Source organism: Amblyomma mixtum, chromosome 2 (genome assembly GCF_055824585.1).
Source record: "Amblyomma mixtum isolate Tamu chromosome 2, ASM5582458v1, whole genome shotgun sequence".
Classification (NCBI taxonomy): Eukaryota; Metazoa; Arthropoda; class Arachnida; order Ixodida; family Ixodidae; genus Amblyomma; species Amblyomma mixtum.
In genome coordinates this window covers 169,658,551-169,671,208 of record NC_143013.1, presented here as the reverse complement: position 1 = coordinate 169,671,208, position 12,658 = coordinate 169,658,551, and the positions used below count along the sequence as shown (strand labels likewise).

The following is a 12,658-nucleotide window of genomic DNA, read 5'->3' as shown; positions in this document are numbered from 1 at the left end:
ATCACAGGTGAGCAGTTGGAGTAGGGCAGTCTCTGGGCCCCCTACCCGTCCCTCCCCTACCCGTCCCTCCCCTACCGAAACCGCCCTACAGCAGCAGGTAGAGGAGCTCAGGCGCCAGAACCAAATTCTAGCGCGCAAAATTCAGGAATTAGAGGCCAAACAGGCCGGGTCATCCGAACCAATGCAAGAAGCTGAGCCAGATGACGAGGATGACGGATCATCCGTAACATCTTGCCTCACTAGCGTCTCGCGGCAGAGCGGGGACACGGTAGTTGGATCAGCTGGTCGCGTCGCCGGCCTAGAGGCACTGCAGCGCCAAACCGAGCAACTGGAGGAGCAAGTGGCGGCCCTCCCGAATCAAATCATGTCAGCAGTCCGCGAGTCCTTCCAGGACATGTTCAAGGCAGCTTTAACGCAAGCACTTCCCGACCTTATGGCCCAGGTCACTGACTCGGTCCTTAAAGGGACACTGAGGAGAGCTCTATCAATATTTTTTTATAGCAATATCCGATAGTTCGGCATCTGGTGTCTTTGTTGCCGCTCGGCCGGCAGCGAAAGATGCATTTATTTGGAAGATATTTGGATTCGAAGTTGAAAAAGTTTTTCCCGCCGCTCTGATTCAAACTCGGGATTCTGCTGTGACGACAGAGTCTAAAGTGACGCGAACATGACGTAGCGCAGACTCCGTGATTGCTGGCAGCTTGCGGTGTGGTCTAGCAGCAGCCGAAATGAAAGCTACCGCCGGCCGCATTGAACGCATCTATCGGCTGCGGCTACCGTCGCTTTGTTTACATACGGCGTTTTACCAGTGTTGCGATGGATCCCGTTCCCGACGTTCCCGAACCCGACAACGAAGTTCTCGCTAAGAACTCCGGCCTGCACTTCAGCGACCTCAGCCCAACAGAGCGTGCTATGCTTTTGAGGGCTGAAGCGGCTGGTGTGGCCGGATACCAAGAATCTCCAAGCGCCGAGGTAGCCGAGGAGCCGGCATTGTCGACAGCAAGTGCGGGAGCAGTCATCGCCGAGCCATCGTCACGGCTGACGAGTCGAGACTGGTACGTGCTGACATATGGGAATTCTATAATAATAGTCCTCGTAGATCGTAGTGCTGCCCAGCGTCTTCGTACGTTCGCTAAGCGAACACGCCGAGCGGTGCGTTTGCTAATATCGAGGCTCGTGCAACATTAGCTAGCCATAGGCGTTTTCCTCTTCCTTCACCAAAGCATGTAACTGCGATGTGCACGAAAGCGTTTAAAAGCCGGCAGCTGCTATACCGCCTACCGTCACGAGAAATGGTGATAAATCCTCTTATTCATTTATTGGCTGAACGCTATGTAAAATTTGCATTGCTACTGCAGATAAGCGTACACAGTCAGGTTTGTTTGTTTTTTTTTTGCGGTTGTTTCAGGTGCAGTTGTGGACACTGCCAAGTTCTCTGTAACTTTGAGGAGCTGGAGTGTGTATGCTGCCGCGAAATGGACCGCGCCGTCGCTGCTCAGCCGGAGGGCTGCATCACGGAGCACCCTGAATTCAGCCTGCTGTGCCTGAACATCGCCGTGCTCCGCGTTGCTTACTTCGAGCTACGCGCACAGCGGGAAGCTATGAGCGACGATATACACAAGTGAAGTTCTGTTCCCGTTTGATGCTGCGTTAGGCTGCGCATACCATACAACTTAGCATTCCAGGGCATTCATTCCTGAATGTTCATATTTTACACTAAATCATAGTGTAGTTATATTTTTACGCGTAAGCGTTTCATGCTACATGAACTGCAAAAAAGTTAATTTCCAGTGCACTCCATTGCATATGAATAAGTCTTGCAGCATATTGAGTTTTACAACTATGGGGCTTTATTCATCCTTGGGTGTTATCTATCATGCATACATGTGTGTATTTTCATCACAGTGTATGATTCACTCAGTGCTTTTGTTATTTATTCCCAGAAGGTACCGGTACACAGCATACCGGCAGTTTGTTCGGTGGCTCTGGCATCGCCTGGGTAAAAAACATCGCCTCGTCTTGCCAGCCTGCGTTGTGGCGAAAATAAGGGCATCATTCCCGACAGACACACCAACAGGGTTTAGATACCCTGAATATTAGGAGGCAAGTACAGACAATTTTTCAGGTTATTGTTGTGGGGGCTATATTCTGTGCTCCTAAAGGTAAGAACAGAGAAACGTGGTTTTCCTTACATCTCAAGAGGGCTTCTTATTGGGTGGCTTGGTAGCTGTTCATTATTACAATTTAAAGGCACCAGAGCAACTACACATCCAACAATGGAAGACAACGGGACAGAGCACGACTCACAGCTACTTTATTTCACGGTAAACACATGCATTTGTATCCTCAGTCATCAATTGCTCAAAGAACATATTCATGTATCAATCATCATCATCATCAGCCCGACTACGTCCACTACTGGACAAAGGCCTCAGCCATAATTATTCCATTAACCCTGGCTTGTGCCAATTGTGGCCACCCTATCCCTGCAAGCCTCTAAAACTCATCCACCCACCTAACTCTGTGCCGCCCCCTGCTGCACTTGCCTTCTCTTGAAGTCCAGTTCAGTACCCTTTGGGAACAGCGATTACCTTCTCTTCGCATTACGTGCCATGCTCTAGCCTATTTCTTCTTGATTTTGACTAGAATGTCATTAACCCACGTTTCTTCTCTGACCTACTCTGCCCTCTTCCTGTCCCCTAACGTTACACTTATCATTTTCCTTCCCGAAGCTTGAAGAAGTGACAAGCAAAGATATTCTCTTTCTTTTCGTTGTTTGTAATCAGTATTTAAGCCCATTTTTCAACCATTAAACGTCAGTTGGAAGTCAGCGCTTGTGAGTCCTCGTTCTTCGTCGTGTGTCCTGCTGGTTTGCGCTGGTATTTATATGTTATGCATCACCAACTAGCCCGCACCCTTACCCTACTGAGATTACTAACGTATTCTTCATTAACTCTTATTGCCAACTGTTTCCAATCCAGGCCTCTGAATGGCTCCTGTAAAGAGGTGGTGAATAGCATTGGCGAGATCGTGTCTTCCTGCCTGACACTCTTCCTTAATGAAATTTTATTGCTGATTTTATGTATGACTATGGTGCTATTGTATTCTTACATCTGGCAAGAAATCGCATGACAGCAAAGCATGGCTCAGAACAGCATGAAGGGAAAGGTCTGGTGTGCTTTGTAAAATTTCGGCCCTCTTTATTTTATTTATGCTCCCTGAGGTTTGCTCATTCACACAGTGCCCGGTTTATCCTATATAGCAAAAACCGTTCGTGCGGGCGATTTCATATGGTACCGCTATGGTGCACCTTATAAAAGGTCACCCGCGCTTGGTTCCGCAGCCCCTTTTTCTTTTTTCCTTCTTTTTCAAACCAAGAGCAAAGGCCTTTGAGCTCCCTACAGGCTGAAAAGACAAGCGTACCCCATGCTTGCTAGCAAAGTTCTTCAAATTGTGGGCCAACTTGTGCACATACAGCGCCACTGCCAGTCTGACTCCTTCTTGGGGGACACCTGCCCCAACTCACTACTTTTCATTCTCTGCATGAGGCTTTTGGTGACCTCTTTCACAAGTGAATGAGGGAACCCAGCTAAAGCGAGCCTGTCGAATCGGTTTTCAAAGGTCAACTGCATCTTGTGAATGCATGGCTTCGTAAGTGGAGATTCAAGGCAAAGTGAAGGAACTCCTGTTTTTTACTCATTTTCATTGTGAGGAGTCGAATGGCAGATGCCCTTTTCTTTGAACACGCAGGATAACACCTGCACACCCAGTTCGTACAGAATTCAGTGTTCAGGTCTAAAAACATAACTATAAGAACAAAATTGCAAGACAAGCTTACAAGATGAAAATAAATATGAATTGCAAATAATACACATTACTTTACAATACTAACAAATATAGGTTGCCACAGAACGTCAGACAAAAAGCCAAAAAATATGAAGGAGAAAACAAAAACTACGGTCAATTTACAAGGTAAATTAGTGGTATTTAAAATTCTTCATTTATCATTGAATGATTTATGGTAGTGAAATACGCAAATTATTTGAATAGGTATATCCTTGTACTGTTTCATGGCACGAGATGCTGGAGATGAGTTGAAGGCTTTCCAATCCTTTTTCCCACAGCTACTTCAGGGCAGCAGCCACTTCACGGCTTTGCAAAGCGTGCTTTGTGGGCTTCCACCAGATCTGCCTTGGATGGCCTGGACGGCACATTTTTTGCATAAGCTGGGCCAACACTTGGTTCAGTATTTTCCATGGCCTCTCTAAAGCTCGGGTACAAAAGACAGAGCTCGATGACCTTCGTGTGTAGGTCCCCTGCGTACCCTGCAATAAACAAAGGCATTGGTCTGATTGACTTTACGTGCTTTTTTTTCCCCACTGTGTGCGGAAACTAGAGACTGAGTAGTTCTGCCATGTAAAGGCTTTGAACAAGCAGCGGTTGCATCCTATGCACTTTTACACACAACCACAAACTACACAAGAATGTAATATGAAAATCACAGTGACTTGCCAAATGTTGGTGCTGTCTTCTGTGGCGTGACGAATGTGGCACCGTGCCTGGCTTTTGCGGTTTTTATGTGCCACATGAGTGTGCCATCGCTTCTCACTGCCTGGTCCCTGTCACCATTTTCATTAAAATGAAGAGCCGCAAGGAGTGTGCTAGGAAGGTAAAGAAATATGACCCGACTTTTAGACATGTTGAAAAACATTTTCCTTTTGCTTTATGTGCTGCACTGCTATGACAAGATGGATATATTCTGCATGTATCCTTATGCACACTCACCGAGCCCTCATGCCTTCATATGTAAATGAGGTTGACTTGGGGGCGAACCCATTCAAAACACTGTGGAACGCCTCCAGGCCATATGTTTGTACTTGTGGTGAGAGCCGCTTAATGTCTTTCAGAAGCAGTGCAGCTTTCACAATGGCTTCCACTTCCTTGTGTGGAAGGGAACCTGGAAAAAAAGCACACACAACATTTTGTGCTCTTATGCAACGGCACAAACACATTCTGCATGTTGTAGTGCAATTTCTGTTGGAATGGCAAGGGGTAACAGTGGTATTATTTTCTGACTACTTTCGGTAGGCGCACAAGATCTCTGCTGATGGACTAGTGTTGTTCTTTTAGAACAACACTAGTCCTGAGAAAGCTGAGTAGAGGTGTTCACTGCACTTACCAACACTGAGCCATGCAGAGCTGCTCAAAGGTCCATGCAGACACCTTGGGTAGAGTTGGTTGTGCCCTTCGTGGATGTTGCTCACATGATTCACAAGACTCTGCCATGCTGCCGCAAGCAGCTCGCCATCCCCACCACAAGCACAAGCACACCAGTATAAGTGATTTACAATCGCTTGTTTCCAGTTTCCTATAGCACTGCAGCCAGATTTTTTTGAAGCGGCGACCAGTTTTTTCGTGATCCCTGAAAAATCGTCAAAAATTTCTCTTTACTAGGAGTTTCAGCTGTATTTTTAGCTGCAGGATTCATTCAGTAGGAAGAGCACAATGCTGAAAACTTGCCAAAAAAAAAAGATGCTAGAATGAAAAGGAGCTCGTGCTGAATTTGAGTGAATCATGTATACGAGACAGTAAATGTACAGAGCACGTACAGCTTGTCAGTATTCTTCCCATAGCCAGTCACACATTGCTGCCACTGCTGTACGTTTCAGAGCTGTCCAGCCGAAGGAAATGCTCCTCTTTGTCACGAAATGGTAGTGAGTAGGTGGCTTTATGCGCATGGTGCGTGGCATGTTTGTTTAGGGCTGCTGTAGAATAGTAGTTCATAGCTATTTTGGTGAGGGCAAGAAAAGGAAGTTTGCTGTTGGAAATGCATTGTTAGGCAAATGTTACGTTTCTTCTAACAGCGAAAAAAAGGTGATATTTCCCTATGCCTTCCTTGGTTTCAGAGACTGATGGCTTTTTATCATAAGTCCTAAGGAGCCCCTGATCTTCCCTTTTCTTGTCTCCACTCTGCATCTGTCACTGATGGAGATAGCTGTGCATAGGACAGTCAGTGTCAATATGAAGGTAACTATCATTGCAGCTATACAAAACATTTTTTTCTAGCATAATGACTAATTTTCTTTTAAAAAAATGGCAGTGAAATATGTGGGGACAAAGGAGCCAGCTATTCTCATCTATTTTGTTTGCTTTTCTCCTAAATATAAGCTGTGGTAGAGCACTTTGTCCCAGTGGGTTCGTCTGGGAGTAATCACTTTCGTATTGATTCCAGCTGTAAATGAATGTTAGTGCTTGGAAACTACGTATTCAGTTTTGTTCACATTATAGATTCACTTAATTCATGCCTAAAAGGCAATAGGAATGCTGAAGTAAATCTAGTATCCAGTAAGGCTTCTGTTGGGATAATTTGTGTTCTGTTGCTCCTAAAAATTTCAAGGCACAAATGAGCAGTTTCAGTATCACAAGAAAAGTATGAGCAATTACAGTAGGTTATTAGTAAATTTCACGTTACATGGCTCTACATCACATATTAACTTGAAGGTGAAAATCTCTCCATACCTTTTGCTACATGCCAAACGTCAAAGTAGTGCACTATTGACTGGCACTGCTGCATATGTTTTTTTATGCCTGGGTGCCTGTCTGTTGTCAACGACTTGATGTGGATTCCTACTTGTGAAAAGAAGGCAAGGCCTCGTATAAGGCCTTCCTTCTCCATGTGGCCACTTGCCTTCACTGCATCTGTCTGAAAAGCATAGGAGTTGATGTGACTGTAAACAGCTGCCATCACTGGGCTAAAGCCGCGAAAAAAAGGGGGGGAATAATAGAGTTAATGTAATGTTCGTACACTGTATTTGCATTGGTGCCTAAATATTTTTTGACCAACACAGTTCCCACTTCGAGTTACTGATCAATTCGCTCTCGCCCTACCATAAGCTTGCCGTCCCGGTTAGCTCAGTTGGTAGAGCGACTGCTCCGGTGAAGCGGTGGTCCCGGGTTCGAACCCCGGACCAGGACGAATTTCTCTTTAACTGCGAAGTTTCTGAGAAAGCTGTATAGCTTTCCTTTGTAGCCGCATGGCTGCGCTCGGGTGGATGTCAATGAGTAATTACTCCCTTATTACTGCATTTGCATGCATTCTGAAAATATTTTATTTCAAATTCAATTCAGCTTTAATGCTGAGCTCCATAGCACCATCATAAATTCTACTTACTCTTCAGAGCAATGCATTTTGGCACTTACCTCTCCCACTTGCACTTGTTCAGTGTGCACTATTTTTCCCAAGCTGGGGTTCAGAAAGGAATAGGTCAAAAACTTTGCACTGTAGCCAGGTGAGTCGCAGCGTCCGTCACCACACAGTTCCACCTCACTGTCAGCCAGGGATGCCAGCAGTTTCTCTTGGTGCTCTTGCCAGACCTGTGGGAAATGCAATGTTCAGCTTCATTTTAAACTTTGTCCTATTGTTCTCCCTGTGATAGCAGTAGTAGTAAGACACTTTATTTCAGAGCACAGATCAGGTGCTCAGAATGTGCTCTGCCTGCCGCACCAGGCTGAGCTTATTCTCTTCATGAGAAGCCAGCCAGAGGTGGCAGGAGAGAACTGGGCATGAGAGGAGGGCACAGAAAGGGGACTGAAGAGTGACAGGACAGTAAAGAGACAGTGTGCAAGATCAGCATGGAGTTTAGGGTAGTTAGGTCAGGAGGCGCCAGAGCGGAAGAAGAACAATGAAGCATTGCTGATGTAATGAGTGATTTTTATGAAAGGCATGGGCCTGGGAACTAGAGAGACAGGAGTGTGGAGTGGGAAGAGCAGTGAGAATTGGATGTAGGACTGGGAGATGGCATTCTTGGGCAAGAGGCCTTCGCCACGGAACAGTGGGCTGGCCTAATGGATCGCTAAAGCTCGGTTGAAAGTCTCTCACGGCTAAACTATGTCAGTTCATTCTCTTCCACATTTTTCAAGTTTTGCCTACCCTGACTTGTGCAGTTTGCTGTGAGGTGATGAACTGTTGCACTCATTGATACTCTACCCAACATCAACTGCAGCATAACCCAACTACCTTTCTGTTTTGTAAAAATTAGTTTGCCACAGCTGGGCACAGGGACTGTTATCAGCAATCTTAAAGAATGTCCCATCTTTGCCAAAAGTAGCAACGCTACGTGTACTGCTCTTTATGATATCAGGAGTCTTACCATCTAGAGGATGATTGTGGTGTCGTAGCTGCACGCCACACAGGTTATCCTCACAGCCAGTGAGAGCTGGTAACAGCAGCTTCAGTGCTTTGACACTAGGTTACTTTTTGGTCAAATGTTTTAGGGGAATCCCCCAAGGTGGGGTAGATTTGTAAGAAGGGAGTAATTACTCATTCGTATCCACCCAAGCACAGCCATACGGATTTTCTTTGCAGCCGCATGGCTGCCCTTGGGTGAATATCGATGAGTAATTCACGGCAGCCTTATTTCTTTTGATAAAGATGTCACACCACAGGGCTAGGAGTGCAGGAGCTTTTGTTCATGTAGGCTTTTTCTGATGGGTTAACCCAGAGCAGTGCACCTTATCCTTTGCTGAACATGCAATGGATTGAAACAGTATTTGTACTGCCAGTGAATGGGATGAAATTAAGTAGTAGACAGTATACAACTTTGACATCGCTTGGAACAACACTAATATCCGAAAGCAGTCATGCATTGTACTGCCATCTGTAAATTCCTGAAGGAAGGTTGGCTGTGGAATTTATGATTTATTAACCTTTCTTTCTGTTGCATATTTTAAATTAGGGGTTGTCTGCAGTGACAGATGGTAGCTTGCACACTCACCATGTTCACCGCAGGGAAGAGGTATGCCTTCTGGTAATCAAAGAACGTGTGTTCGCTGAGTGCCTTGATTTTCATTATCTGCATCAGTCTTAGAGTCTTTGCAGGGCTTGAACCAGAAAAAAGCAAGGCAGTGGCGAGATCAATGTTCCCCTTTGGCTTTCTTCCAACCAGTGGCTGGCTCGACCATGTGTGTATATGCCCATTGGGGCATTTTGTTTGTGCACTGATGCACGTCCCAATGTAGCGCAGCCTCACTTTGCAGGCTCGGTAAAGGCAGGTCAGGCATATTTTCAGTAGTACCATGAGGCAGGTATGGGCAACAATGTAGTAGCTGCTCTCCTCAGTGTCTCCATTATCATCGCTGTCCCTGTAAAACGAGGTCATTTTGTCAAGTCTGAAGTTACGCAATGATGCGCCTTGTTCATCTATTTCTTTAGGCAAAATGGCATAGAATGATTGGTACTTTCAACATTGACAACTTGCCCGCAGAGCTCAGTTACAGCGCTGTATGTAACGTTATTTGGTTGTAAGGTTATTGAGAGCATTTTTTTCTCCTAATGCGACTACTTGGTCGTTACACATATCAATTTATCAGATGTGGTTCGAAAGTCAGGCAGCAGATTGTCTTTTCATTCATAATTTTCCAAGGGCACTTCGAAACTTGGATGAAGAATGAGAGGGAACACACACGGCATTGTGTGTGTGTGTTCCTTCTCGCTCCCTGCCCTGGTTCTGAAGCACTGTTGGAAAATTATGAAGGAACGCCAACTTGCCCATTCTGCCATTTTTCTTGTCTTCTCAGTCAATTTACTGCAGAACACAGAGAGGATTCTAAATGGTATATTCCTTTTCAGGCAGTCTACTGTACTTACTCATCTTCCATTGTCTCATCTAATGTCCATGTTGAGTCATTTGGCTCATACATGTCATCGTCATCACCTCTGACATGTACTGGTGACACTTCAGGTGACGCCAAAGGGCTGGACTCCTGTTGAACATCCAGACGGAGACGTTTCACAGGTGTTGATGTGAACTTTTGATAAGTGGCCTGATCTGTTTGAACGGCCTGTTCTCTTGTCTCCTTGAGCACAGTGTTCACCTGAACCGCTGAAACACAAAAAAAATAATTCAGAACTACACTGCTGCAGGTACCTAATATCTCTATAGCAGATGGCTCATAAATTGGTGTGGCAGTTCACACTGCTGCAAGATATTGGACTAGCAGTACATATTAACATAGCCATTTAATTTTATTACTTCAAAATTATTTTTCTGCCTAAGCACCTGCAATAACAGAAGGCCAACTCCCACTCACAGATATACCAGTAATTAAATTAGTGCAGGACAATAAATTACAGCATTTTACACACCTTTTTATTTCACTTTTTAATTCAGTAATTTAATGTGATGCATTGCCTGGAGGCAGTAATGTCACACCAAAATAATTAAGTAATTTTGAATTTACTTCTTTTAAAGCGCTGCTCCTGTTTGTGCCGGCAAAGGAGGGCAAAGTGTTCTACGCTCACTTTGAAACTGGTCAGATGTTTTAGGGGAATCTCCCAAGGTGGGGTAGATTTGTAATGAGGGAGCAATTACTCAACTGCATCCACCCAAGTACAGCCATATGGCTACAAAGCTGTAATTGCTCCCTTAATTGCAAATTTTAACTGCAGTTGTAATTGCAAATGAGTAATTGCTCCCTTACCACTTTGAAACTTCGTTGCACCCTGCGGTATTATGATTTAAGACACTGAAATCTTTATGGGAGCTTTCACAGGACAGTGCACTGTCGGGGTTAAAAGTAACAGACCCCCGTCCTCTGCACCGGTTTTGGCACCAGGAATGCATCATCAGGTGGAGGCGGCACGGAATGCGGGGCGATTCGGAACTTGGAGGTGGGGTCAGTTACTTTAGCCCCCGATTTTACTTCTGTGTGTGAAAAAAATTCTTAAATTTAAGTAACTGCATTACTTTTGTGTGAAGTAATTGCAGTTTCATTACTTTTTGTGAACAGTAACTGGTAATAAATTCGTATTTGCGTGATCTCGGGGGGAGTAGTTATTAATATATTTAATTACCTTAACGAGAACAGAAAACTGGGCAAGTTGGAACGGATTCATCTTAAAGCAGCGCAATACACAGGACGAGTGAAAGAAACAAGAGACGACACGAATTACCTTCCAGCTTTGCCATCTATGCCTACACATGTCCATGTACACATCCAGTTACCCTGCTTTACCTCTACCACCCAGCCACTTCGTTCCTTCTTTCCTCAACTTTTGATCAGGCCTGTTGTTGAAATACAGAAACAGATCTGCTAGGTGCATAGGTGGTGTAGTATAGGTATGAATGCAACACAAGAGGCACACAACTGTATATTCTATACTTGTAATAATCAAAACAAAGTTTTAAACATTTTAGTTTTCACAGTAAAAGCCAGCATACATCCAGTGACATGCTTCAGCTCACCTGCATTTCGGCCAGGCAAACGAACCTGCACACCTATGTCGTGCATGATGCCACGACTTGATGCTTGTACAGGTGTTCCCTGTGGAGCGTCTGTCTCCATTCCTGTTTTTCTGGCAGCAATTGGGGAGGCCTGAGATAGTTAAATAATAGTCTGTGATTTGGTTCTTTAGCTGCATTTCTGGCATATGCAATTTTCAGATGCAGAATATACGACTTGCAAAATGCAAGTGGATGCTTACCTCGGCAGGTTCTTTGGAAAGTATACTGATGTCGTCATCACTTTTGTCAATGTAAGCCTGGAAACCACAGGAGGCTTGATGTAAAAATGCAGTATACTGTGCATTATGATAAGCTGACACACTGTTTAACAAGCACACATAGATAGTGATGCATGGTACAGCTTACCTCTTCATGTTCCCCAGAAGACTTGCCAGCTCCATCATCTATTGTCACCTTAACGTTGGCCTGGAAGCCAGAGCAGCCCAGATGTAAAAACACAGTAAAGTGTGCATTGTACCAGGTTAGCACACAGCTTCACAAGAACACATGGATGTCACTGTCTGGTACAGCTTACCTCCTGTCCTTCGAAAGATGTTCCAGCTCTTTCATCTGCTGTTGTGTCAACGCTGGCCTGAAAGCGAAATGAGCTCAGTTTTAAAAACACATTAAACTGTGTGTGTCATTACAGATTTTATGAATGACAGGAACACTTCTACAGCCAAATTATTCTCTAGGTCAATCAACATAGATAAAAGGCAAGGAGCGTGAGGCTTGTTCAAGGTGCAGACAAATTTTATAAGAGGCGAACTAAGCTTACAAGCCTGCTGACACCATCTGATTTCGCTGATAATGCAGTTGGTTCGGCAATCATGGCCAGAAATTTTAATTAAACTTGCCACCTCCACTCCTCACTGTGAGCCTTCGGGACCACAGAGAGGAGTCTTAATTCAGGCATAATTTTATCAAAGTGCGCATCGTGAAAAATGCTATATGAATGAAACAAATAGTACATACAGCAGCTATAGGAAAGCCAGCCGATAATCAAGTCATCGGAGTGCTGGTGTTTTACGCTCGTTATTTTGCTTTCGGGCATAGAAGTGAGATATATACTCACAGAACTGCTGTCGTCGGGCTGCTGTGAGGGCTGTTGTCCACTCGTTGCCGGAAATATTGATGGAACCGCGCCTTGAGAGAGTCTGGGGCGCTGCCATGGAATCCCGAAAGACGCACTCAAGGATTGATCGATCACGTAGTCTTCGGGACGAAAATGCAGCGAACACACGAGCGCATACAGCGATACTCTGCCTTTCACCTTTCGTAGTGGCATAGCACGTAACCAAGTGGTCCGCCGTGGCTCATCTCTCGGCACTCTATGGTACACCACCCCACCGGCACTGCCCTGCTGTGATTCGGCA

General features: G+C 45.0%; 2 protein-coding genes and 1 long non-coding RNA gene across 6 annotated transcripts; 1 reads left to right on the top strand and 2 right to left on the bottom strand.

Annotated features, from left to right (window-relative positions):
• The first annotated feature begins 612 nt into the window (after positions 1-612).
• On the top strand, positions 613-4,356 carry LOC149361545 (uncharacterized). Of its 2 annotated transcripts, none has more exons than XM_089572713.1 (3): positions 613-1,055; positions 1,415-2,103; positions 4,125-4,356. In XM_089572713.1, the coding sequence occupies exons 1-2, from the start codon at positions 817-819 to the stop codon at positions 1,623-1,625; spliced, it is 450 nt and encodes a 149-aa protein (XP_089428839.1). In that variant the 5' UTR covers positions 613-816; the 3' UTR covers positions 1,626-2,103; positions 4,125-4,356. The 2 variants fall into 2 exon arrangements, with proteins under 2 accessions (XP_089428839.1, XP_089428838.1); XM_089572712.1 differs by having other exon boundaries at positions 1,409-2,103.
• LOC149361544 (uncharacterized) lies at positions 3,219-11,317 on the bottom strand. 3 transcript variants are annotated; one of them, XM_089572709.1, is made up of 9 exons: positions 11,244-11,317; positions 9,647-9,881; positions 8,775-9,141; positions 7,201-7,374; positions 6,520-6,703; positions 5,180-5,422; positions 4,786-4,957; positions 4,513-4,661; positions 3,219-4,325 (listed from the first exon to the last, which is right to left on the bottom strand). In XM_089572709.1, exons 1-9 carry the CDS (start codon positions 11,287-11,289, stop codon positions 4,147-4,149), a joined length of 1,749 nt encoding a protein of 582 aa, XP_089428835.1. In that variant the 5' UTR covers positions 11,290-11,317; the 3' UTR covers positions 3,219-4,146. The 3 variants fall into 3 exon arrangements, with proteins under 3 accessions (XP_089428835.1, XP_089428836.1, XP_089428837.1); XM_089572710.1 differs by having other exon boundaries at positions 4,194-4,661; XM_089572711.1 differs by lacking the exon at positions 3,219-4,325 and having other exon boundaries at positions 4,519-4,957.
• A 32-nt stretch (positions 11,318-11,349) lies between these two features.
• On the bottom strand, positions 11,350-11,874 carry LOC149361543 (uncharacterized). The gene is made up of 3 exons (XR_016288966.1): positions 11,649-11,874; positions 11,483-11,539; positions 11,350-11,373 (listed from the first exon to the last, which is right to left on the bottom strand). It is a non-coding gene; the product is annotated as an uncharacterized LOC149361543 (long non-coding RNA).
• Positions 11,875-12,658: the final 784 nt, after the last annotated feature.